Source organism: Hevea brasiliensis, chromosome 11, assembly GCF_030052815.1.
Source record: "Hevea brasiliensis isolate MT/VB/25A 57/8 chromosome 11, ASM3005281v1, whole genome shotgun sequence".
In the NCBI taxonomy this organism is placed as follows: Eukaryota; Viridiplantae; Streptophyta; class Magnoliopsida; order Malpighiales; family Euphorbiaceae; genus Hevea; species Hevea brasiliensis.
The window spans coordinates 98,380,689-98,407,468 of NC_079503.1; the positions used below are offsets into that span (position 1 = coordinate 98,380,689).

The 26,780-nt window shown below is 40.1% G+C and overlaps 3 protein-coding genes across 8 annotated transcripts; all 3 read left to right on the forward strand.

Moving 5' to 3' along the window:
• The first annotated feature begins 1,082 nt into the window (after positions 1 to 1,082).
• LOC131170384 (uncharacterized) lies at positions 1,083 to 2,045 on the forward strand. The gene is made up of 2 exons (XM_058129433.1): positions 1,083 to 1,274; positions 1,482 to 2,045. Exons 1-2 carry the CDS (start codon positions 1,083 to 1,085, stop codon positions 2,043 to 2,045), a joined length of 756 nt encoding a protein of 251 aa, XP_057985416.1.
• Positions 2,046 to 5,334: 3,289 nt separating this feature from the next.
• On the forward strand, positions 5,335 to 12,416 carry LOC110633421 (protein STRUBBELIG-RECEPTOR FAMILY 8). Of its 3 annotated transcripts, none has more exons than XM_058130487.1 (16): positions 5,335 to 5,825; positions 6,345 to 6,477; positions 6,573 to 6,644; positions 6,744 to 6,809; positions 6,903 to 6,974; positions 7,061 to 7,132; positions 8,039 to 8,110; positions 8,203 to 8,268; positions 8,343 to 8,408; positions 8,498 to 8,808; positions 9,246 to 9,502; positions 10,071 to 10,342; positions 10,428 to 10,563; positions 10,692 to 10,831; positions 10,967 to 11,123; positions 11,969 to 12,416. In XM_058130487.1, exons 1-16 carry the CDS (start codon positions 5,690 to 5,692, stop codon positions 12,113 to 12,115), a joined length of 2,175 nt encoding a protein of 724 aa, XP_057986470.1. In that variant the 5' UTR covers positions 5,335 to 5,689; the 3' UTR covers positions 12,116 to 12,416. The 3 variants fall into 3 exon arrangements, with proteins under 3 accessions (XP_057986470.1, XP_057986472.1, XP_057986471.1); XM_058130489.1 differs by having other exon boundaries at positions 5,677 to 5,825; positions 6,382 to 6,477; XM_058130488.1 differs by lacking the exon at positions 5,335 to 5,825 and adding an exon at positions 5,878 to 6,205 and having other exon boundaries at positions 6,382 to 6,477.
• A 712-nt stretch (positions 12,417 to 13,128) lies between these two features.
• LOC110633422 (O-fucosyltransferase 15-like) lies at positions 13,129 to 18,524 on the forward strand. Of its 4 annotated transcripts, none has more exons than XM_058130493.1 (10): positions 13,129 to 13,916; positions 14,448 to 14,537; positions 14,670 to 14,763; positions 14,962 to 15,023; positions 15,186 to 15,274; positions 15,668 to 15,780; positions 15,848 to 16,029; positions 16,153 to 16,487; positions 17,038 to 17,181; positions 18,083 to 18,229. In XM_058130493.1, the coding sequence occupies exons 1-10, from the start codon at positions 13,440 to 13,442 to the stop codon at positions 18,084 to 18,086; spliced, it is 1,590 nt and encodes a 529-aa protein (XP_057986476.1). In that variant the 5' UTR covers positions 13,129 to 13,439; the 3' UTR covers positions 18,087 to 18,229. The 4 variants fall into 4 exon arrangements, with proteins under 4 accessions (XP_057986476.1, XP_057986474.1, XP_057986475.1 ...); XM_058130491.1 differs by having other exon boundaries at positions 13,140 to 13,916; positions 17,038 to 17,278; positions 18,083 to 18,524; XM_058130492.1 differs by having other exon boundaries at positions 13,142 to 13,916; positions 15,668 to 15,788; positions 15,886 to 16,029; positions 17,038 to 17,278; positions 18,083 to 18,524.
• Positions 18,525 to 26,780: the final 8,256 nt, after the last annotated feature.

Below are 26,780 nucleotides of genomic sequence, written 5' to 3' on the forward strand. Positions count from 1 at the left end.
GGAAGTAGCTTTTTTGGGACATATTGTTGGCCACGGGTAGATTAGAATGGATAAAGCCAAGATTCAAGCCATAGAGGATTGGGAACCGCCCAAGAAAGTGCCGGAGTTGAGATCATTCCTGGGGTTGGCTAACTACTACAGGAGGTTTATTGAGGGATACTCTCACATAGCTGCCCCATTGACAAATTTGTTGAAGAAAGACAAGCCGTGGGAATGGAATGAGAAATACCAGCAGTCTTTTGAGAGGTTGAAACTAGCACTCAAACAAGAGCCAGTGTTGAAACTGCCCGATTATTCCTCGCCATTCGAGGTTCACACGGATGCTTTCGACTTTGCTATCGGTGGTGTAATTATGCAGGGAAGGCATCCTATAGCCTTTGAGAGCCGGAAACTAAACGAGACCGAGAGGAGATATACGGTCCAAGAAAAAGAAATGGCAGCCGTAGTCCATTGCCTAAGGACTTGGCGGCACTACTTGTTGGGTAGCAGATTCACAGTGAAGACCGATAATGTGGCTACCAGTTACTTCCTCACACAGAAGAAACTTTCACCAAAACAGGCTCGGTGGCAAGCATTTTTGGGAGAGTTTGACTTCGTTATGGAATACAAGCCCGGGAAAGCTAACCTCGTTGCGGATGCTTTTAGTCGCAAGGTGGAGTTGGCGGCAACAAATATTCAGCCTAATCCTAGCTTGATGGAGCGCATTGTGGAGGGTCTCCAACATGATCCGTAGGCCAAGCTGTTGATTGAGTTAATTGGCCAAGGTAAGACCCATCAGTTTTGGAGAGACGATCAAGGGTTGGTGCTGACTAGGAAGGGAGCAGTGTTTGTGCCAAGATGGGGCTGTCTGAGGAAGGCAGTTTATGCAAGAGTGCCATGATACTCGGTGGGCAGGCCACCCTGGTGCTCAGCGCACCCAAGCCCTCATTGAACGAGGTTACTACTGGCCACGAATGGGAGATGATATCCAGCTGTTTGTGAGGACCTGTTTGGTTTGTCAGTAGGATAAGGCCGAGTAGAGACGGCCTGTAAGGTTGTTAGAACCTCTCCCAACACCCAGCCATCCTTGGAAGAGTATGTCCATGGATTTCATAGTGGGATTGCCGAAGGTGGGAGGCCTTGGCAACATCATGGTCGTGGTAGACCGCCTCAGTAAGTATGCAGTATTCATGCCTACCCCAACCCAATTTGATGCTAAAGAGGTTGCTCGATTATTCTTCAGGGGAGTAGTAAAGTATTGGGGGTTGCCGAGAGACATTGTCAGTGACAGGGACGTGAGGTTCATCGGCAGATTTTGGACCAAGCTGTTCAGATTAATGGGGACAGACCTGAGGTTCTCTACCAGTTTTCACCCCCAGACTAATGGGTAGACGGAGAGGGTGAATGCCTTACTGGAGCTATACTTGAGGTAATTTGTTAGTGCCAACCAGAGAGACTGGCCTGAGTTGCTTGATGTGGCCTAGTTCTCATACAACCTATAGAAAAGTGAGGCAACGGGAGCAAATCTCTTTGAAATTGCTACGGGACAGCAGCCCCTCACCCCATACACGGTGGCAATTCCTTATAAGGGTCCGAATCCAACAGCCTTTCGGTTTGCTAAGGAGTGGAAGGAGAAAGTGGAGCTAGCAAAAGCCTTCTTGGCTAGGGCTTCCAGAAAAATGAAGAAATGGGCCGATGCTAAGCGGAGAAACTTAGAATTTGATGTGGGAGACTTGGTGCTAGTGAGGATGTTCCCTAGAACTCATGGCAAACGGCACAAAGGGTTATTGAGGAAATATGAGGGACCATTTCCGGTGGAGCAAAGAATTGGGAAAGTAGCTTATCGTGTGAAACTGCCAGCACAATTGGAGTGCCATCTGGTGTTCCATGTTAGTCTCTTGAAGCCATACCACACCGACCAAGAGGATCCAGCCAGGAATAAATCGAAATGGGCACCAGTTGCAGTGACAAGCACATTAGAACATGAGCCCGAAGAGGTGATAGCACATCGGGTTGTTCCTCCATGGGGCACCCACCCTGGTTATGTGGAATATTTAGTGAAATAGAAGGGTCGTGGAGCTGAAGAGACTAACCGGGAACATGAGTTGAAACTGTGGTAGTATGAGGATGTGGTGAGGAGGTATGAGCTTGAGGCAACGGGGACGTTGCCGGATTGAGTGGGGGAGAGTGTTACCCCAAAGAAGTTGCTCCCGCACTGTCCAAAAATTTTCTGCGTAGTGACTGCCCAAATGAATCCAACAAGTGTGCATTAGTCTCATTGGAGGGTACGTAAACTGCATAAGCCATGAAGAATCACGTGGGAAATATTGTGAGTGCAGGTTTGGGACTTAGTGGAGCACTAAGAGGGCCAAAGTGGCCAGCACATGCAGCGGCAAAGTGGGATGCCCACATCCCTTGTACACAGGGCGTGTATTGTGAGATAGGGAACCAGCATGGTGCAGCGCACATGTGACCTTGCCAAGTGGATGTCGCATGGCACTTGCTAGGTGGCTTGGACATGGCACGGCAAGTGGAACAAAGGGGCAACGTGCATGGCCAACTCCAAACCATGCAGTGCGAAGATTGAAGGAGGGAATTGTCCTGCCCAATCAAGGGACCAGCTTGGTGGGACCCAGCACTAAGGCGCCTAATCACTTGGCTCCCGCCCATGGAGTGCTAGGTGTCAAGGCCAGCAGCTTCCTCATGGCCACTAACAAGAATTGCCGCCTAATGAGCTCTCAATTGGTGTTATTCAAATTTGTTTGAAGACAGCCACATGTTGGCCATCATTAGGAGACAGCCATGTAGTGTATATAAGGGCCTTGTCCCCCATTTATTTGTACACATGAGAGAGTTTACACTTGTGAGTGTAGAGAGCAGATTGCTTTTGTAATTGTAAAGCTTGGAATACAAGAAGTAGCCTCTTGGCACCAGTTTTCATCTCTCCCTTCTACCTTTCTTTACGTGCATGTGATTGTATGTTTGTGATTACCTTGTGTTCTTGTTGCTTGCTTGAGATTGGGCTGTTTCCTTGAAATAAGGAGTGTTGCCGTTTGGGTCCTTGGGACTAGGTGAGAGGCTGACTTGTTGGGAGGAGCAAGTGCGGCACGGTTTAGAGGCTTGTTTTGGGTAGAGAAACTGTCCCACCGTGACACATGTACCTCTGGTTGTGTCTTTAGAAGCTAAGAATAATGCTCTGCTCATGTGATATACTGTTCATGTACATCTTACTTATAATTCAAGACAAAAAAAAAACAAATATAAAGTGGATTTTGACAACCATGCTTGGATTCCTTGCTTCCTTCATTTTAATGTCATTAAAAAGAATCTAATTCATCTTTTTTAATGAATTAGTTTAACTCAAAATCAAAATAAGTTTGAATTAAACTTTTTTTTTCTCTTTTCTTAAATTGAATTTGACAAAATTATATATATTTAAAAAAAAACATAATTTAAAATTTTAATTATTAAATTAAATTAAAATTGAATTAAATGAAAATTAAAATTAATAGTGATGGATAGGTGATTTAATCTTAAATTTTAATCTTTTAAATTAAAATTATTAATTTTGATATGGAATTAATCTAGACGAAACCAAATGTCAAGTGTATCTTCTTGTTAAGAATGACAAAGAGTCAAGCCCGGAATTACATCCTCCGTTGCCACCCCATTGGAGATTGGCGCATGGGAGGAACTTTTCTATCGAAAAGCAGGGCAAATTTTCTCGTGGGGATTTTTTTTATTTTAATTTATTATTATATAATATAATTTTATTTTTTAAAAATTATATTGTATTGACAAATTTCATTGGAAAGCTTTCATATTCCATGCATGAATGTTACTATTTTAAGCTTATGAAATTATTTTGTTTTGGACCGACACTCACTTTTTTGTCATTTTCCACAATTCTTCTCTTGTTTGTCACACTAGCGACGTAAAACCTTTTCATGTGCAGCTTCAACACTATGCAAATGCAATCATTTTGAATTTGAACAAAACTTTCTTGTTCTCTCCCTTTAATCATCATAAGTTAATCCACATCGTTAATACCAATTAATAGGAGAAATTCCCCGTCAAATTCACTGACTGATATTAATTTTAACATTATTTAAAGGTAAGACTTGCATGATATGATTTCAGTATTGGCCTTCTTAATTTTGATGCAGATAGGGACAGTCAATCCCTTTGGAATGCGTCCATCTGCATAAGCATTGTTCTTAGATCAAGAAAAACTAATAAACAATACCCAAATGGGATCAATGAGTCAGAGGTGGGTAACCAATAATTTAGAGAGTTGAATCAGAATGATTAGACATGATACCTGCAAACCATGGAAATAAGGCTGTCCCACTTTGGGGTTGGCCAACCGACCTTGTGCACCAATCCACGGCTAATGGACTTAACCAGTGAGATCAAAGTTTCACATCTCTAATTCCACCTCACCAGTATGAATACCAAAATAGTAGAAAATCAAGGCATGAATATGATAATTGTATAAAACAAACAAAGAAGACCAATCATATGGACACTTGATGGCTAAAACTTTTGATTTCACTCCTCCAAAAGTCATCATTCACGGCCCGAGTCAATTAAAAGAAGAGTTTCCATTAGTTCACAAGTGGACATTTTAGTCATTTTCATAACTTCCCTGCATGTGAAATGCTAGTCCCATTCTGCTTCAAAGTTAATGACAATGTTAGCCTTAGAATGGCCATAGTTTTGTTGTTCTCCAATCGAGAAATTATTGCCTCGACTCCTATCTCTTATACAATAAAGAATAAGAGATGTAATTTTTACCATCCATTTAGTATCTATTAGCTATTGTATTTAAAGATTTAAAATTATTTTTTTAAATAAAAATATAAAATAATTTTAAATATTATTAAAAAAATAATTTTATTATTTTAAATTTTTTATAATTAAAATTTAATAAATTTAAAAAAATAATTTTCTTAATAATAATTCTAATTAGCATGCCAAACAGCGCTACACGAACTCAATGTGTTCTCTTCTGATCCTCTCAACGCAAGAAACAAAATTGTTAGGGGTAATCTTGACATTAACCATCCCCCCTCTAAGGTTACTCGCGGAAGCCATGGGTTTGAATGTTCTACTTTGGATCTCTTTCCATATTTTTTTTACTCCACTGCCCTCATCACTAAAATTAATAAGGGCAGGAGAGCGTGCGGATGAATTGTACTCGATAAAGGGTTGGATCTGACTGCCACCAGATAAAATCAGGACAGATGTTGACTTGTAAAAGGATGGCAGTGAAAGTGTAAGGAAGAGTCGCACGTAGAGAATCCAAAGGCCAGAGGAGAAAAAGGGGGAAGAGTTACCTGAAACAAGAATCATACCTTGCTTCCCTACTTGAAAGCTCACTCCTTTCACCTGATTGCATTATTTCCTTTACATTTTATTTTTATTTATTTAACTCTTTTTCCTTTTTTGCCGACACCCATAAGCCTCTCTCTCTCTCTCTCTCTCTCTTCATCACCAAGGCCTAAGCTTCGATTCTTTCTCTCTTGCTGTCCTTTTCTTTAATGGCGATGCCTCTTGCCACTGGCTCCGATCTCAACCTCATTATTGACCACTTCCACTTTTCTTCTTTTTATTCTTCTTATTTTCAGTGTCTACGGTAGTCTAACATGCTCTCTACCTCACTCCAAGCTCACCTGTAAGCACAACCACACAACAAGAAATTTCAATAATGGCTGGGAAGCCCAGTGCTCTTTCTTTCTGTGTACCTCGTTCATCGCTTACTGAGTTGCTGTTTCTTTTATTTTTCCTCGCCTCTATCTTTGCTTTGCCGCTTCTTGTTCAATGCAATACTGATCCCTCCGATGGTATTTCCCCCTCAGTTTATTTATTATTATTATTTTTTTTAATTTTTATTGATTGGTAGGTTGAGTTGTTAGTGTGATGGTGATTGGTGAGTTTAAAGTGATTCTTTTTCTGTTTATTGCAATGAGCTGGCTACAGTCAAAGAAATGAGCTTTGACTTCGCTGATTTTTTTGTTCTTTTTCTTTTTTTTCGCAAGTTTGTTCCTTTATTTCCGTTTGTTTCCCGGGAAAATATAGGAAAATATGGAGAGCATAATGCTATAGTTTCTGTGTTTGATGTCGGTGTACGACAAAAAAATTAAGGAATTTAGTAGTAAGAGCGGGATCATTTTAATCGTGCTATGCTAAGCTGGTGGTCTCAAATGATCAAAATCAAAATGCTGTCTCTTTCTAATCTCATTTAAGCCTTTTTGTTCTTTTTCTTTGTTTCTCAGCAAATTAATAAAGGGTTTATGCCTTTTTTTTTCTTTTTTTCGTAATTGATTAGTTTTGGGAATCGAATTTAATTAGTTCTGTTCCAGTTCAAGCTTTACAGGTCATTTACACTTCATTGAACAGTCCTTCGCAGCTAACCAATTGGAAAAGCAATGGTGGTGATCCGTGTGCAGAATCATGGAAAGGAGTTACTTGTGAGGGATCAGCTGTTGTTTCCATGTATGAACTCATTATAACAAATATGGCCTTTGATCAATCTTGTGTTTTTCTTTGCGTGTTTTATATAATAGGTTTGTTTTTCTGTTCTTTAACAGCCAGATTTCTGGATTAGGACTCAGCGGGACGATGGGGTACATGCTTTCAAACCTTATGTCACTAAGAACATTGTAAGACATGATTGCTTTGGTTCATTTTTGGGTGTATGCAATCTCGTTATTTTTCTTGGTTAGTTGGGTTGTTGATACCATTTTGTTTTTGCTTGGCAGTGATCTAAGTGACAATAACATTCATGATTCAATCCCTTATCAATTACCGCCAAATATTACAAGCCTGTAATGTTTAATCATGTTGATTGTTTCTGTTTTTATGGAGCTGTTAGATTTATTGTCTACTGATGCAACTGACCTTATTGTTACTGAATGCAGAAATCTTGCGAGAAACAACTTAAGTGGGAATCTTCCTTATTCCATTTCTAGCATGTTTTCGATCACTTACTTGTCAGTGACTTCTCTCGACTGCTTTGAAATTTTATTTACTAATGTGTAGTTGTGTCGTTGCTTGATTCTAACATCCTTGGTTTTAGGAATGTGAGCCGTAATTCACTTTCCCAATCAGTTGGAGATGTTTTTTCAAATCTTTCACTTTTCACAACCCTGTAAGATGTCTTACTTCATTACATGTTATCATCACTGTTCTATTAGCTCTTATTGCAAAGAATTTTTCTTGTCTTTTTTTTTTTACCTAGCAAGCTCTTTGTAATGCTATAGTTTGTTTATATGGTGGATCTGAATTTTATATCATTTTTGTTGAGTGCCTTGCTGCCTTGTGGTTCTTTGTATAGTCAAATTAGGGAGCAATCCTTGTACTGTGGCTCTTCCATCAATCATTATAAGTTCATGCATATTTACTGATTGAGAAATACGGAAAAAGAGACGATACCCTGTGATATCATGAAGTTTTAGGACTGAATTCCTGCAAGGATAGCTATTGGAAAGGTTAGGCATCAGATAGAGCTGTATGTAAGGCACTGCTAACAAGGAAAATGGAGAACAAAGAGGTTTAGTGTTTCTCATCAGGAGAGAAAAAAGAAGGGGGTGGTCGTTGGTGGTTGGTGTGGCGGGTTTGGTGACAGATGGAAAGATGCCAGATATTGAAGGGGTGTCAAGCATTAAAGGTGAAGATAAGAAGTTCTAGACAAGATATAGTCGTTTAGCTTCAAGAGACAGCTAAAAATAATCATTTTAATAGTTTGAGTAAATCAATATCTATGATTGGCAGTCAAAATACAGTGGGAATACATTTGAATATTCTATATCTGGACTTGGTACATTATCTGAATTAAGGATTAGCAAGTGCCAAGTGGCCAATGATTTTACTTTTGTTGTGCCTCTTTTTTTTCTGTACATAAATAAAAATTAATGCCCTTGGCTGATATTTTACATGGACATGTGTGTATGTCTTGCAAACCATAATATTTGTCCCTCTGAAACATGTTGAATGCAATTTTAAATAAATAGTGCTTTTAGGTTGTTATTTTATGCTACCATGCTTGTGGATGCAGGGATCTCTCTTTCAACAATTTTAGTGGAGATCTTCCCAGTTCCATTAGTTCATTGTCCAATCTTTCAACACTGTGAGTTGAATCCTAGTATCTTTCTAAACTAATTAAATAACAAAATATTGTGCAGCTGGATTGGAGTTCTCATGATATTCTAATTGTGGCAGCAATGTTCAGAACAATCAACTGACTGGTTCTCTAGATGTTCTTACGGGTTTGCCTTTGACTACTTTGTAAGTTCTTTTACTACTGGAGTGTTCAATTTATTATCTATTTTTTTCCTTATTTTCATTTATATTTTCAATAGAAATGTTGCAAACAACCATTTCAGCGGATGGATACCTCAAGAACTTAATTCAATTCCAAACTTTATGTAAGTTTTTTATGTGATGCTTTGTGTTTCTTGCATTTCAGTTCACTTTTGCAATAAGTCTAACTTAGCTGTTGAAAAAAATAAAACAGATATGATGGAAATTCTTTTGACAATGGTCCTGCTCCTCCTTCTCCACCATATACCCCACCGCCACCTGGTAGATCTCATAATAATCGTAGTCATTCAGGATCAGGCGCACATTCACCCCCATCTTCTAATGGCCAGTCATCTGAATCGGATAAGGGAATGTCAGTGGGGGCTATTATAGGCATAATCATGGGTTGTGTGTTTATGCTTCTCCTTGCACTTCTTGCTGTTGTTTTTTGCATTAGAAAAAATAAAAGGAAGGACACTGGTGTCATAGTTTCCCAGGGAAGTCGGTCTGCTGGCACAAATGACAGTAGGTTTTCTTTCCTTTTTTCTTTTATTCTCCTTACATTACTATTTCTTCTTCTTCTTCTTCTTCTTCTTCTTCTTCTTCTTTTTTAAGCTTTTGAATGTTGACTTGTTCATTCATTTAAATGTTCACTTGAGATTTGGATATTTGTGGGACTATGATATCTGTAATAGAATATATACAGAGGGTGTCTTCTTATTCTTCTTCCTCCTCTTATTTCTCCTCTTAGAAGTCATTCAGTTTCTTTGGATCACAGATAGGAATAGCTAAAATCACTCTAGTGGCACTGGTTAAACTGTTTACTAACTATGCAGCACTTTACAAGAATTTGGAAATTTTCTTCATGTCAATTTACTTCAAAATTTGTTCATTAATAGCTTGAAAAAGGAAGCTCAATAATGCTAATTATTGAGGTGCTAAATTCTGCTTCCTTATTGCAGTAAATATGGACATACAAGAGCAGAGAGTGAAAAACATTGCTGCTGTTACAGATCTGAAGCCCCCACCTGCTGAGAAATTGGTAGTTGAGCGGTTACAGGGGAATTCTGGATCCATAAAGAGAATGAAGTCACCAATCACTGCTACTTCATATACTGTTGCTTCTCTCCAAACAGCAACTAATAGCTTTAGTCAAGAGTTTCTAATTGGTGAAGGTTCTCTTGGTCGTGTTTACAAAGGGGAGTTTCCTAATGGAAAGGTAACTTGATCATTGCATATAAAGAATAGATGTCTTTGTGATTCTTTCTGGTTTGTATATGCTTCTCTGAGTATAAGGCATTGGAGCTGCCAGTGTTGCATCTGCAGGATTCTACTGTAGGCAATCCTGCAGAGTAGTACCAAAATTTTATTTGTCCTTGAATATTTTCCACAAGTGTGATTTGAGCAACTACTCTAAAGTGTTAACAACATTTTGCTAAGTTAGTCTACAAACAGAGACAAAACTTTGGAGGTTATTAATGATGTATATGAGGTCATGTTATGCCACATCTTTTACCGATGCCTGATTGCAAGTCTCTCTGTCCCCTTTTTTCTACCAAGTTAGATAACAAATAGGCATACGTACACTGACTTAATTGGGGATAGCCACTGTTAAACTTGTGTCATGTACCTTGTATCTCAGTTTAATTCTTTTCTTGTCATGAACTTATTAGTATGATATAACAGAGCCATCATGAAATAATAGTTTTTCTTTCTGTTTTCTGGTTTGGATTTTTCTGAATTATGTTACAAAAATAAGTTAATCAAATTGTGTGCTGTTGATGTAGGCAATGGCTATTAAGAAGATCGACAATGCAGCACTTTCATTGCAGGAGGAAGATAACTTTCTTGAAGCTGTTTCAAATATGTCTCGGTTGAGGCACCCAAACATTGTTTCACTGGTAGGATACTGTTCAGAGCATGGCCAGCGCCTTTTGGTTTATGAATATATTGGGAATGGGAGTCTGCATGATATGCTGCACTTTGCTGATGATGGTAGCAAGACTCTATCTTGGAATGCACGTGTTAGGGTAGCACTTGGGACGGCGCGGGCTTTAGAGTATGTTATATTTGTATGGCATTATAATTCTCTATCTCTCATTTGGTGCCCTGCTTTTCATTCTAAACTGTAGCATATTTGTCAGGTACCTGCATGAAGTTTGCTTGCCTTCTGTTGTGCATCGAAATTTCAAGTCAGCAAATATTTTAGTTGATGAAGAGCTCAATCCCCACTTGTCAGACTGCGGTTTAGCTGCTCTCACACCAAACACAGAGAGGCAGGTAAAAGCAGAGATGGATAATTTTTACAGTGGGCAATCTTATTATTTTTTTTTCCCCTCCTTGGAACTTGTTGACATAACTTCGTTTGTATAAGTGCTGAATGAGTATAACATTGTTCACAATGACAGGTGTCAACACAGATGGTCGGATCATTTGGCTATAGTGCTCCTGAATTTGCCTTGTCAGGAGTATACACTGTAAAGAGTGATGTGTACAGCTTTGGTGTGGTGATGTTGGAGCTACTGACTGGTCGGAAGCCGCTGGACAGGTAACACTTCTGTTGTTTGCTGATTATTGTCTTTCTCTTCTAGGAAATGTTAAAGATTATTTTTTTTTATTCTGCAATTTCTTAAAATTTATTTACATTATGGCATCCTTTGTCCAATTTTTGTGTGTTTCATAGTTCAAGGGTGAGATCAGAGCAGTCACTTGTGAGATGGGCTACTCCTCAACTGCACGATATTGATGCTTTGGCAAAAATGGTTGATCCTGCCTTGAATGGCATGTATCCTGCAAAGTCTCTTTCACGTTTCGCTGACATCATTGCCCTCTGTGTTCAGGTAAGCTTCTTTATTGATGGTAAGACTAAATATATGTTGAGACCAAACTATCATTAGCACAGTTTCCCCATTTGCTTCCAAAAGCAGATTAGACATTCCCCGGATCCCTTCCTGGTGTAGCTTTAAAAAAAAAAAAAAAAAAACAACAACAACAACAATAACAAAAAACTATCAAGAAGACCTGGTCTTTACCTCCAGGAATATTTGGAAGGACATTAGAAGGTGACTTCGGTGTAACGATAAAGTTACTCCATTTGTGACATGGTTATTACATATTCAAGTCACGGAAACAGCCTCTTTACAAAGCAGGGTAACACTGCATATATCAACCCTCCTCAGAGCCCATAAGTGTGATATGCTTCGTGCATGAGGTCACCCTTTTATTAATATCTGGATTCTAGAAGGACAAGTGTATGATTGCGAGAGCATGCAAATATACTGACGCAGAGCAAACAAGAACACAGAACAAAATGAGGACTAATAATTGAAAAAGAGAACTAATTCTCAATAATTTTATTAATGTCAAATAATCATAGTCTAAAGCTACTGAATAATAGAAAATTAGCTCTATTTATAGAGCTTACTATCCGAATCAAATTAGGAATAGAAAGCCTAATTCATAATTAGGAATACTAAATAAGATAAATTAGGAAATAATGGACCTAATAATAATATAATTCCTAAACAATAAGAACTCTTTAAATTTTCTATTTCTATAATAATTAAAATTCTTAAATAAACTCTAAGCTTCCTAGTGCTGGGTTTTCTTTGATTTTATTTTGTGTAATATTATTCCCATCACTGAGAAATGAGAGGGAACAACTTTCGATTTGTTTTCTGTATAGCCGGAACCTGAGTTCCGCCCTCCCATGTCTGAAGTTGTGCAAGCATTGGTGCGGTTAGTTCAAAGGGCGAGTGTGGTCAAAAGGCATTCTAGTGATGAATCGGGATTTGCATACAAGACTCCAGAGCATGAGGCAATCAATTTGTGATTTTGATTGTCCTAGCCTTGTTGAATTGGAGGTGACACTTCCAACTTGGTAAATGACCAGAGAGAGATATATCATTGAGTGACTAAAGAATGAGCACATATTTAGAGGAAAGAAGTGAAACGAGTACTAGAATCAGATCACAGAAGATACTGTAATTATGTCCAGAACAATTGTGAACTGCAAATACTTCAGGGTATCATTATCTGTAAATGGTTCAATGTTGTATTAAAAAAATTTTCCAGAATCTTTTTGATGCAATATGTATTGCGGCACAATAAGAATTTCCATTTGATTCTTGCAAGTTTATGTTTTGATGAGATTTGTTGTGTAAGAAATCATCTTGTGAAAAGTAGTTTGATTGTGGAGACACTTGATATTGAAAGCTGACACTCTGAGACATTAATGACCCCACTGAAACAGAAAATCCAAAGACAATTTTCTTTTGAATTCCTGTTTGGCGCAAATCCAGGCACTAAAGGGTTGCCTTCTATGATTCTCTTGTTTAGAATTCAGGAAAAGTTGCATTGCAAAAGTGGAACTGAACCAAACCAACTCATGAGTTCTACTTTCGAGTGGTATTATACCAGAACCTGACCGCCCTGAAAGGCAAGTGCGTATCACTTTCGTCGTACATCAACGCATGAAGACGTGTGATACGGGAAGGTGAAGTGGAAACGACAAGGTTAACTGATCAAAACCAGGCTGTGCCACGTTGCCTCTGCGCTCTTCCCTCTTCAGTTGTAATGTAATGAGTAGGTGGACAGGCTTGTTTTTACTTTTGGGCAAGACGTGAATAGAACTGCTATCTTGTAATTTCCTTAAATCCTCGTCTTTCATGCTTGGCTTGTGGAGATGAGAAGTTCGTGAAAATCAGTTACAAACGAAGGTTGGCATTTGAGCTAAGAACTTCTCAAGTCTTCCTTTGAAATTGTGATGAGAGATTATAAAAAAAAAAAAAAAGGATTGATTTTTTTTTTTTTTATGATTTTTCATAAATTGATCCAAAATATTAATTAGCCTAATGAATCACTGAAGAAGAAAAGCAGGCAGCCAAATCGCAGTTGAAGCAAAAACTGTTATGATTTTGTGGGTCCTAGTTGTCGTTTAATAGCCGTCAATCAATCCCATTTGCTATTTTAACTCGCTCTCCTAAGCCCCACAACAGCACACCATTTTTATCTCAAGACATTTCAGGACAACAAAGAGAAAATTAAATGACCTGAAATTCAGACAGTTCCTTCAATTTTTAGCAAAGCGAGCAAGGAGCTCTCCTTGTCATAAAGCAACCTCTCTTTCCAACTTTAAAATTTCAATTTAAACCCAGATGGATTCATCATCTGATCTCTCAAACCTTCTCCAAAAAGAATACCCTCAGCTTTCAGATATGTTGGTTTCAGATCGAACCGAGAGTAGTTGTTTTTTCCACTCCCGCTCCAATTCTGCCACCTCTATGAGCCATCAATCGTCGCCTAGTCAATCACCTCGACTCAGTTCCTCTAGGTTACTAAACAATGACTTATATTTAGATAATCGACACGGCAAGCCATTTTCGTCGTCAATTTTGTTCTGTTTTTTGCGGGATCAGAAACAGAGGCAAGTAAATAGGACGGTGAAGAGAAAAGGCGGGAGGCTGTGGTATCAAAGGAAGAAAGTGAAGGGACTGGTGGCTGTGATTGGATTAGTGGGTTTGTTTTTCTTTGTTAATTGGTTCATGCTTTTGCGGCTTCAAGACCATCGAGTGGCTGACCTCCAAAACTATTCTTCTCAAAATTCTCCTCCTTCGATCTTGGTTTCCAAAAAGGTAGGTGTCGATATTTACTTACTGAGCATTTTTCTGAAAAACTCGAAGAGATATATTTGCAGTTCTACTGGATTTGGAAAGATTTATTAGAATAATTGCTTGCTGTGCAGTTTTACTTTTATTTACTACTTATTGGAAAAAAAAAGAATTTTTTTCCCCCGCTTTTCTTGAGCTTTATTTATATGGCCTCCTTCAGGAAGATTGCTTTACGAATGCTTTGGTTGGGAGATATGTGTGAATGAATGTGGCTTTTTATATTTGAACTAAGAATACAAGAATTTTTCCCACTATTTTCCTATTTTTTTATGGTGACTGCAGATTTTAATACTAATAGCAAAAAAATGTCTTATTACCTTATTTTAGCTTTACCAATTCAGGGAAAATGAAATAAAAAAAGGGGCTTTTCTGTTATTCGGAGCAAGGCGGTGTTTCAGAATTCTAGCTAAATTAGTGTGGAAGGGAGGGACATTCATTTGTAAGTAAGCCTATGCTGCTAGAGTATTGTTATTTATATACTTGGAATGTGTGCAGGAAAAATGGGGAAAGCTTAGCAAAGGAAAAAAGACGCAGAAAGGTAGTTATGAAAGGATGTTGGCTTTGGCTGCCCATGCCTTGGCAGAGGTAATTGAACATCAGAATTTCTTATCTAGTTCTTCTCTGTATGGCAGACCATTTAGCTTCAATCTTTGGGTTTTATTTGCCTGTGTAATGTATCTTAATTGATTGCTTTTGTGTTATTACACATGGTGACAGAATAAACGCGAGCCAAAAGATTTGTGGCAGGAACCATTTGTTGAGGCCTCCGCTTGGATACCTTGTGCTGATCAACGCAACTGGGATCCTAGTGGTGACTGAATTTCTCTTTCAATCCTCTCTCCCAATGTATAGGCATGAGAATGCAATTTAATGTTTGCATTTCATTGTGTCTGCATGCCATGTTTATGTGCAAATATGCTGTGGATATCTTAAAAATGGGTGAGAAGGTGCATATTATGGTTGCTAAAAGCAGCTTCTGACATGATATTTTTCTGTGTGACTTTAATAGGGGGAAAAAACGGTTATATAATGGTCACAGCAAATGGTGGGATGAACCAGCAGAGAGTAGCTGTAAGTAATGCCTGCGACCAATTACAGCTTACATGAGTTTTCTTATGAGGCCCAATCTCATAATTTTGTATGCTTCCTCTTTGCTTCTGAAGGTTTAACATATGTTATTTTGTTTATGATTTTCAATTGGTTCAAACTTAGTTCTTACTTGTTTGAAAACAGGTTTGCAATGCTGTTGTTGTTGCACGGTTGCTGAATTCAACTCTTGTTGTTCCTAAATTTATGTACAGTAGCGTCTGGAGAGATGTGAGGTAACATTTTCCCCCTTCTTTAAAATTCATTTGTATTCATATCTTCACACCTTTTCCCCCTTAAGTGAAAACAAACTATTGATTGTTGGATAGACTATAATTATCTATCTATATTATTGCTGCCCTGATAGTTTTTAGATCGCTTCACTGCTAAGCTTGAAGTTGGTTTCTTTTAATAACCTCATGGAAAAAATTCTTACTTCAAATAAGCGGCATTATAATAATATTGTGAATGCCTTGGCTATCGCCCCAACTCTCTTCTTTTTTCATCCCCCTTCTTGGAAACTCTCATTTATGATTGTGTGGTTTTGGTGGAAAAGTAATAACTGTTGCATATGATTATATCATTTCAATGAAAAAGTAATTAACTATGTCAATTGTTATATTTCATAGTCAATTCAGCGATATCTATCAGGAGGAGCATTTTATTAATTACTTGACTCCCGATATTCGGATAGTGAAAGAACTTCCTGAGGAGCTTCGATCACTAGACTTGGAGGCAATTGGTAGTATTGTGAGTTTGATATCTCAATTAATTTGAACATTTTTTAATTGAATTGGTTTTATTTACAGCAACCGTTCGTGATAATGATATTTCAAATGGTGACCAGGTGACTGATGTAGATATTAGGAAAGAGTCCAAGCCAAGCTTTTATCTGAAAAATATTCTCCCTATTTTGCTGAAAAATAGAGTTGTCCATTTCATTGGATTTGGGAATCGCTTGGCATTTGATCCAATACCATTTCAGTTGCAGGTAAATGTTTAGCCTTCATTTCTCTAGTCCATTACAAGTTATCGTATATTGTAAGAATTATTTGTCATTATCCTTTATTCTCATTCCTACTTTGCTCTTCCTAATATGGGGGATTTCATCTAGAGACTTCGATGCAGATGTAATTTTCACGCACTGCAATTTGTTCCCAAAATACAACAAACTGGTGCTTTGCTCCTTCAAAGGCTGCGTAAACGTGCATCTCATCATGGACCATTGGATCATTGTCTTGTTGGTCCTTATACAAAATCAAATGTGGAAGAAACAAGGGCTCATGGTGGAAAACCTTCAAGATATCTAGCTCTACATCTGAGGTTTGAAATTGATATGGTAGCACATTCTTTATGTGAATATGGTGGTGGTGAAGAAGAGAGAAAATCATTGGAAGCATACCGTGAAATTCATTTCCCTGCATTGGCACTTCTTGAGAGGACAAAAAGGTATGCGCTTCTGCAATTTTTGCTGTTCTCTTGCTTGCACATATTCATATGTACGCGTGTCAAATGCACATCTTCATGTATTATAATTTGCTGGATCAGTGTGCCTTTACTATACATAATTGCTATCTGCAAACAGTTGATAAGTTGCTTTGAATTTTATTTCATTTATTTGTCCATTGCCATGTTATTTTTATTATTTTTGTTATTTAGACTTACTGATGAATAGATGCTGGACTTGTAATTTTTCCTCTTTAACTTTAATGAGTCTTCAGGGGCACATGCATGGTCAAGCCCACTTTTGGAATTCTTATTTCTCCCATACCTGCCATGTGTTAATGGACTGTGATTCTTCAAAGATTTCGCATTTTGGTGTGTCTAAATAGGATTAGTAAAAAAAAAAAAAAAGGGATTATTAAACTTAATTTTCTAATATTCTTCCCCATGAAGTAAAATTTGTCATAAAAAAAGGTCATATCCACCTATTCACTATATCTTTTGGAAGGAAATATGTCTACAGTATTTTCTTAGTGAATTGTTTGACTTTTTGCAGGCTACCTTCTCCTGCAGCACTCAGGTCAGAAGGCCTGTGTCCATTGACACCTGAAGAAGCAGTACTTATGCTTGCTGCTCTTGGTTTCAACCGGAAGACGCATATATTTGTGGCTGGTGCGAGTATATATGGGGGACAACCTAGGTTAGCTGCTTTAACCAGCTTGTATCCTAATTTAGTTACTAAAGAGAAACTGCTTTCAGCAACCGAACTTGAACCATTCTCAAACTTCTCATCTCAGGTAACAAAGTGGCACTCATCTCTTTTGTTTTCTGCTATATATAGTTTAATGCACTAGGTGTAGGTGGAGAGAACTGTGAAGAATAATTTCTATAAAAATTTAGGGAAAACGAATCTTGATTCTTGACACTATATTGGTGTATGATGATATCCTTGTGATAAAAAAGAACATTAAAAGGGCTCAACAGACTTTTAGATGAAATATAACTTCATTTTCCTTCTTCTTGGGTGTGGTGAGTGGCTACAGGCAAGGAATCTTGATGGAGTTTATCTCAACGGTGAGAGCCCTGGGTAGCTGCAAGTGAATGGGTTTTATTTTCGAGTTTAACCAATTCATTCCATAAAGGGTAGGACTCTTTCAAAATCTTCTCTTCCCAGGACCTGTTTGGCAGAAACATAACCTGGTGATGGCTTCCCTTTTAGTTTGGAATCTACCATATACTTTTTTGTAGTAAGAGATAGGTCTTCTCTTAATGAGAGTATAAGATATGCCCTCAGACTATGAATGTAGTCTTCTAACCTTCTGAAAATTAAAGGTCAGAGAATATTTGAAGTTTCTAAGTTGGATATTGGTTCTTTCTCTTGAGAAACCTTCTGGCTGGGGGTTTGGCCCCTTATTCTGTGGTCCTATTCCAGCTCTCTATTCAGCTAGCTAGAAATAATTATAGGGGGGAGCTTCTGCTCTGTAGTAATCTTACAAAACCATTAAAAAGGTTCAAAAACTGTGTCATTGTCAAAGTACTTTACCAATTGACCTCATTTCTGGTTACTGTAACAATGCATGACGAGCTCATTTCATCTGCAGCTAGCTGCACTGGACTTCATAGCATGCACTGCTGCTGATGCATTTGCCATGACAGACTCAGGGAGTCAGCTGTCATCTTTGGTTGCTGGATATCGAACATATAATGGTGGAGGGAGAATGCCAACAATACGGCCAAATAAGCGGAGACTTGCAGCCATATTCATGAAGAACTCCACTATAGAATGGAAAGTGTTTGAGCAAAGAGTTAGGAAGGCAGTCAGACAAACAAAACATATTTTTGAAAGGCCCATTGCGAGGAGTGTTTACCGGTTTCCACGATGTAAAGAGTGTATGTGTTTGACAGAATAAAACTTACACTTTTAGCAGGCATGATGATGCGATAGTAACTTGTAACATTAATAGATTCATTATTATTTCATTTGTTCTGACACAAGTTACATATATTCTAAGCGTAATAGGCAAAGTTCATTGCACCTCAAAACTTCTCTTGAAAAGAGTAGGAGAGGCTTTCAGGATCAACAATAGCGGATCTAGTAGAAAGATTTTTTTCCCCCATGGCAGGCGACCATTGAAGCTAACTGCCATTGATTTCTGTATATAGGAATGTAAAGTGTCAACTCAAATCTCAATCAGAGCCGAAAGAAAAAGAATATACCAAAAGTTTATTCATGGAAAACAACCACTAGAAACCAAGTGGTTGCCTCGAACACATGATCCATCATCACGTGTAGACTGCCAACAATTAATTGGTTATCTCGTACGTGTTCTACCACTGAAGAGAAAGATTAATCTCTTTGTCAGGCAGACTGCTATAGCTTTTCGATAGATGCAGAAGAACAGACGATGGAAGATCATTGCTTTCTATCATAAGAAAAGTTGATGATCCTCAATTACTGTCAATATTTTGTCGAATCAATTTAATTTAGGATCTAGAGACTGACACCATCGGTAATGGGATTCTAACAATATGATTTAAACTTCCTGTCAGAACAATTTCTCCAAAGCAGAACACATCCCGTGCCTGGATCACGCGAAATTTTATGTCTATATCTTGAGTTCCTTGTGGAGCAATTGTAAAAAAGGCCGGAGACAGGTTAATTATGGTCCCATTAGGAGATATCACTGAGCACAGATATGTCTATAACTTGCCACCTACATTCTCGACGCTCCGCACTGTTTGAAATCCTAGTGCTGATATCACGAGACCAGCACCAAAATCAAAATGTGCGCAGAGGGACAGAAGCTGTTGATATCATGTTCTTCTGCCAGTATGACTTCTCCATAATTATCATACTTTGGTGGCAGTGGTTGAGAGGGCTGATGCGATCGTGGATGGAGTCCATGAAGGTATGAGTTGCTTTATGAGTGTTGCTATTCCCACTACATGTCTTGCTCCAGACAGTAGTGCAAAATCGTATCCTAAATAACTTGCCAATGGAATAGGTGTTTTGAATCTAGTCGCTGTACTTACATAATTTAGCAACAAATTATTGCATAATTATTACCTGCTAGTAGGGGATCAAAACAGGGCTCCAGGCTGCCCATATTTGGTGTCCTGGGGCAAGAATATCTAGCTTAAGCACGTCACCAAGATTTTGTTAATGTCAACAAAATCTGGTCTCCTGTGTCACGATGGTAATGAATTGGCCCGATGAAACCACCGTGCGGCACTAGTATTGCTCCCCCTTGATGAATACTAGTTAGCCTTTCCACTAAGTTAGTCTAGCAGAAATAGACTAACAAGGTAAGAAACTTAGCAATGGAAATGTGAAGGATGGTAATGAGGCAAAGTTTGGGCAGAATTAACTAAGTACTTGTATTACTTTGGGAAAAAGAAGCTATACAAAGCTTTACAAGAGGTACCAAGTTGCTGTACAAATGTTGCTATGGGAAGGGTTTGTCTATACACTCATACATGTCTCAAATGAAAGCCCTAATCACCTATTTATAATTGAGCCACCTACTTGGGGTTGTGGCTGGAAATGTGTTGGAGGCTTCTAGAGTCTTCTGGTGCTGGTTGGCTGATGATGGAGCGTTCTGGAAGCCTCTGGGGTCTGTTGGGGCGCGCTGGCGCACGCTAGGCCCTTCCAGTGGGCGCTGGAGCATGCTGGGTGAGTCTGGTAGGTGCTGGAATCTTCTGGAAGGCGCTGGGGCGCGCTGCAAGGCTCTCGCAGGTGCTGGAGGGATTCGGCCCATGTAACCTCGTTTCAGGGCGCTGGTAGGCTTGCGGACTTGTGCTGGCGCGCTTGACTCCCTCGCCCATGCTGCTGGCTATGTGGCCACCCTCTTGGCCTGTCCCTTGGGCGGGTTGTCCCGATCCTTCAGTGGCGCAAAAAATTGGGACGATTTGTGTGGGGAACCTTCGGTAGGCAACATTCTCCCCCACCGAATCTAGCGACGTCCTCGACGCTCGGCTATCTTCGTATGCGGCAATTTTATCCTTAAACTGCCACAGGTCGTCCAACGGTTCCCAACTTTACTAATAGCTCCCAAGTAGGTGCTTTGTGCCCATGATGCACGACTCGGTCGGAGATAATCTCCTCCACCTCCTTTGAGTATTGAATGCGAACTCTTGCTAGTGCTCTAGAGGAGATTGCTCTTTCAGGGTCTTCATGGTCTTCCACGAATGGCTTGAGCAAGCTGACATGAGAGACCGGATGCATCTTCAAATTGGGTGGCAGGTCCACCTTGTAGGCTTGCTTACCAACCCTTTTGATAACGGGGAAGGGTCCCACATATCTCCTTAAGAGTCCCCGATGCTGTCCTGCTTATCCTTTGCCATGCTGGTAGAGTTTTACCAGCACTAGATCTCCGTCCTGGAACTCTCGTGGGCGCCTCTTCTTATCAGCCCACTTCTTCATGCGCTTGGCTGCCTTGGAAAGACAAGCCCTGGCTGCCTCTTGTTGCTCTTCCCAGCTCCTTGCAAACTTGTAGGCCGCTGGGCTTACTCCTTTGTAGCCGATAGCCACCTTGTTGGGAGTAATCGGTTGCTGTCCTATGACAATCTCAAACGGGCTTCGACCAGTAGACTCACTTCGGAGCAAGTTGTATGAAAATTGGGCAACATCAAGCAGCTTAGCCCAATCCCGCTGGTTGGCACTTACATAGTGCTGTAGATACATCTCAAGCAAGGCATTTATCCTTTCGGTTTGCCCATTCGTCTGGGGATGCATTGCTGTAGAGAAGTTTAACTCCGTCCCCAGTAGCTTGAACAGCTCAGTCCAGAACCATCTCGTGAATTTGGAGTCTCGATCACTGATGATCGTCTTGGGTAGCCCCCAATACTTAACTACATGCTTGAGGAAAAGTTGAGCTGCTTGCTCTGTAGTGCAGTCTTTTGGTGCTGAAATAAAGACTCCATACTTGGAGAATCGGTCTACCACGACTAGCATGCATCCGCTGCCTTCAGATTGAGGAAGTCCCACAATGAAATCCATGGAAAAACTTTCCCAAGGCTTCTCCGAAATGGGTAGCGGCTCCAATAGCCCTGCAGGGTGCTGGTGCTCTACCTTATCTTATTGGCAGACAAGACAAGATTTTACGTAGGCCTCAATGTCATCCCTCATTCGAGGCCAGAAATAGGCGTCCTCCACCAAAGCTGTTGTCCGCTGGATGCCAGAATGTCCCGTCCATCGGCTATCATGGCATTCCCTCAATATTTCCCCTCGCACGTTGCCATGTTGAGGCACATAAACTCGGCGTCCCTTGTTGAGAAGCAGTCCGTCCTCAAGCCAAAACCTTCTGGTTTTGCCCTCCTTGACTAAGGAAATATAACTCTTGGCTATAGGGTCATGCTCTAGCCCTTGCTTGATCCTCTCCAATAGATTGCTAGTGGGTTGGCTAATGTCAGCCAGCTCCCCTTTGTGACTAAGAACATCTGCTACGAGATTAGCTTTGCCCGACTTGTACTCCATTTTAAAATCAAATTCAGCCAAGAAGTCTTGCCATCTAGCTTGCTTAGGAGAAAGCTTCTTCTGGGTCTGGAAGTAGCTAGTGGCCACATTGTCTATTTTGACAATTAACTTGCTGCCAAGGAGATAATGGTGCCAAATACGGAGGCAATGGACTACTTCCGACATTTCCTTCTCTTGGATGGTATAGCGCCTTTCGGTGTCATAAAGCTTTTGGCTTTCGAAAGCGATAGGATGCCTTTCTTGCATGAGAACACCACTGATGGCGAAGTCGGATGCATTCGTGTGTACTTCAAAAGATTTCCCATTATTGGGCAGGTTTAGCACTGTTCTGCCACAATTGCACCCTTCAAGTCTTCAAATGCATGCTGGCACTTACTAGACCAGTCCCAAGATTGACTCTTCTTCAACATGTTTGTAAGGGGTGTTGCAATGGCGGAATACCCTTGTATAAACCACCGATAGTAATTGCACAACCCAAGGAAAGACCTTAGCTCGGTTACTTTGGTGGGCGGCTCCCATTCTTGGATAGCCCTCACCTTGGAAGGATCCATCCATAGTTTGCCTCCTCAAATAATATGCCCTAGGAATGCCACTTCCTCTTGGGCAAAGGAGCACTTCTCCTGCTTGACATAGAGCTCATTGGCCCTTAAGGTGTTGAACACCTTCCTCAAATGTTCCACATGCTCCTCCAAGGAATTACTATAGATGACAATATCATCCAAGTAAACTACAACAAATTTATCAAGATAAGGAGCAAGTACCTTATTCATGAGGGTACAGAAGGTTGCCGGTGCATTCGTCAAGCCGAAAAGCATGACTAGAAACTCGTAAGATCCATATCGAGTTACGCAAGCTGTCTTCCCTTCATCACCTTCGGCAATGCGCACCTGGTAGTACCCCGAGCGCAGATCCAACTTTGAAAACACCTTAGCTTGTCCCAGCTGGTCGAACAAGTCTGTTATGAGAGGAATAGGGTACTTGTTCTTGACAGTAATCTTGTTCAATGCTCGGTAGTCTATCCACAATCGAAGTGATCCATCATGCTTCTTTTGGAATAGCACCGGTGCTTCATAAGGTGCCTTAGAGGGCCTGATGTATCCAGCATCTAGTAGCTCCTTCAGTTGTCTCCTCAATTCTTCAAGCTCTGGTGGAGACATGCGGTAGGGGGCAAAGGCTGGTGGTTTTGCCCCTATTTCAAGCTCAATTGCATGATCAACCTCCCTTCGTAGAGGCAATTTCTTTGGAAGCTCGAATGGCATGATATCCTTGAATTCCTTGAGCACCCTCTTGATCGGAGTGGGGATAGATGCTCCCCCACCTTACTGTCCTTCATCCTCCTTGAAGGCAACTAGGAATGTTGGTTCATTCCTCTTCAGTCCCTTGGACAGTTGCATGGCCAAAATAACATTGCCCTTGCCATTCTCCCTCTTTATGGGCACATAGTAGGGCTGTCCATGTTGCATAATACACATGGTGTCTGCATAGGGGACTAGCAGTGCTTGCACCTCACGCAAGAAATCAATCCCCAAGTACAACTTCTTCTCGTTGAGTGGGGCAATGGTGATATCAACTTTGCCCTGCCATTGCCCAATCTGCAAACTTACGTTCTTTGCAACTCCGGAAATAGGCATGCTTTCAGCAGTCATGCCCTTAACTGACCCTTGCACCTTCTCATAGGGCAGCTTGATTTCGTCCGCAAGTTGGGTGGACATATAAAGGGTGTCCGCACCAGTGTCCACCAATGCTACTATAGGTGTACCCTGGACACCAGCTTCTACCAACATTCGGCCTAGGTTTTGTCCCTTAACCTTGGCCTTGATTGCACTAAGCAATTTTAACGAGGCAACATGCCTCTCCTCTGGTGGTTCAGTTTCTTTTGAAACCAGGGCAGCGAGCTTGCCCCTTTTGGGACACTTAAATGCTCTATGAGGCCCGTTATAGATAAAGTAAGTAAATTTGGCTCTAGGAGACTCCCCGTCTTTCTCCTTAGCCTTGTCCCTCGCTCCTTTGTTCCACCGGTTGTCCTTGCCATGCCTGGACTTGTCTCCACCCCTGGTTTTGTGGCTTTGGTCTGTTTTCTTCCCTTTATCCTTGCTGGGCTCCTTCCTCTTGAATTCGATAAGGGATTCAGCAGCTGCCATTGTGGTGGCAAGGTCTTGCACACCTCAACGCTGGAGCTCCAATTTAGCCCAATTTGAGAGGCCATCAAGGAAGCATAATAGGGCGTCCTTCTCCCCCATGTCCGGGATCTCCAACATCAATTCGGAAAATTCTTTCACATACTCCCGGATAGCACCCTCCTTGTGCTGGAGGCGCCTAAGCTTGGCCCGAGCCTCACTTTCAGCATTCTCTGGGTAGAACTGCCTTTTCAGTTCCTTGGTGAACTCTTCCCACCTGGAGATTGTGCAAGTCCCCTTCTTGATGTCTTCATTACGCCTTCTCCACCATACGATTGCCACATCACTGAGATAGAGGGGAACAGTGCGGAGCTTTACGGCATCCTCGGTGATGCCTACTGCCTTGAAGTACCTCTCCACATTCCATAAGAAATTATCAATCTCGCGAGCATTCTGAGCACCGCTGTAGGTCTTCGATCTTGGCGCGTCAACCCTGAGGCCATGAGCTACCCCGCTGGTTCCAACCCCACTGACCAGCGTTGTCTTGCACAATGCAAGCTCCTCCTCTAGCTTGTCTACCTTCTCCCGGTAGGCAAGTAGGATTGCCTCCATGGCTTAATCCTTCTTCGACAGGACGTTTACTGCTATGTTGAGAGCCCCTTGCATCTCAGCCTGTAGCTCTACCTCGTCCCCCTTGGACTCAAGCTCGGTGAGACGTGCGTCAAGGTCGTCACTCCTATCCCTTTGCTCCGACACAATGCCCTCCAAATGGGCGAGCCTCTTTTCCAATGCAGTAATGACATCTCGGGATTTCTCCCTACCCTTCTTCCCTGTGGGTGGGGCTTGTAAGGAGGTGATGGTGGCTTGCTCCATCCCTGTGCTGCCAGACATGATGAATGCTCAAATAAGTTAACCTCGACCTTGGCTCTGATACCAACTGTGTAACACCCCCATTTGCATAGCCTGGTAGATCTCACTGTTCCGGTGACCGGTGTCGGTCCGGACAATTAAGGAGATTAGAACCACATCGAAGACAACTAAATAAGCCATAAACATAAATAATTAGTAATTGCCAATTAGTTAAGTATAAACAAGAAAAACAGAACATAAGAAGTTAAACGAGCTAAGAGTCATAGCGATGGGTGACCTTCTCGGGAAGGACTGTGAAGTCATTTTAAACTCAAATTTCAAACCGTAAAATATGACGCCGCAATCCTTAGGGCCATTACGAACACAGTGGAAAAGAGAAAATCACGAAAAAGAACTGTTAAGCCAGTCAAATAATTAGGTCAGGGAGCCGGAAGAAATATTGAATTATTTGCAAACCGGGTTGAATTCAATCCGGCAGCCATGGTTCAAATGGCCATAACTTGAGATACAAAACTCCAATTGGAGTGATTCAAAAAGGAGAATAAACTTAAGACATTAGGGAACATTTTCTATGAAGAAAGTTTTATCAAATTCCAAAAGTAAAATAACCAATGGAATAGTGCAACTTAGGATACCAAAACTGAAAATTGGCAATTTTGCCTAAAAGACCTAAGTTTTGAGAAAACAACCAAAACCAACAAATTTAGTGACCAAAATGGTGAAGTTGGAATTCCCATACCTATTATGCCTTAGAAATTCAACAAATTGACTTGAAAAGTGTAGTGAATAGTAACCCCGAAACACAAAATTTAAAGAACGTCGAGTTTAGCAGATATAAACTAGATAAAAGTGAAATTGAATTTATTTTTGGATTTATGCTAAGTTATGGTACTGAAACACTGTGAAACTGTGTGTTTCAGCTGAAAAAGACTTGGAAGGTTTGAGAGACTAAGTCAAGGCCTAGAGGCGACTCACGTCAGGTTTGTGCACAATAAACCTTATTTGAGTATTTTGTCATTGAAAAATTGATTTGATATGATTTATGAAAATTTTGTGTTAATAATGAATTGTGTTTCCACTTTGTGAATGAAATTATGACTTTAGAAATTTATCGGATTTCTCATAAATTATTTGAATAAAATGTTTGAAATAGATTTTTGATTCACACTTAGCATGACAGTGCCTTATTACTCCTCCTCCATTCATGGGGTGAGATCGATTATTTTTTCTCCCTCTCTGGTTTATCAGTTGAGGTTGTAGATCGGATGAGTACTCATTAGCTAGCTAGCCACCTCCCTCATTGATTTCGATTAGTGGGGTTGTAGATTGCTTTGTCGTGGTGTACAACACGGCATTGATCGAAAATTTTGTGTCATGGCTTAAGTTGTGTATGACTTGGCAACACTGTATTTATTAAATTATTTGACTAAATTATGTTATTATGAGTTTTGATAATTTGTGAAATGTGGTTGATTAATATTTAAATTGTGTTTTGTTAATGAATGGTTTATGTATTGTATTTAAAATTTTTATTATGCATCACTGAGTATTTTTATACTCAGCGATAGCTTATTTTGCTGTCGCAGATAAGAGCAAGGAGAAGGCAGCAAAGTGAGCTGCTATTGAATTGAGGACCACACTGATCTTTTTGTACGGGTATTATTTTATACCCTTATAGTTAATTTTGATGTAAATATTGTAATGTTTTATGTATCAATGTAAAGTTGAGCAGTTGTATAATAAATTATAATAATATTATTTTTGGATTTCCTTCTGTAAATTAAGATTTGTATTTGTGAATTTCATATTATATGCACTGTGGATGGAATTATGAAA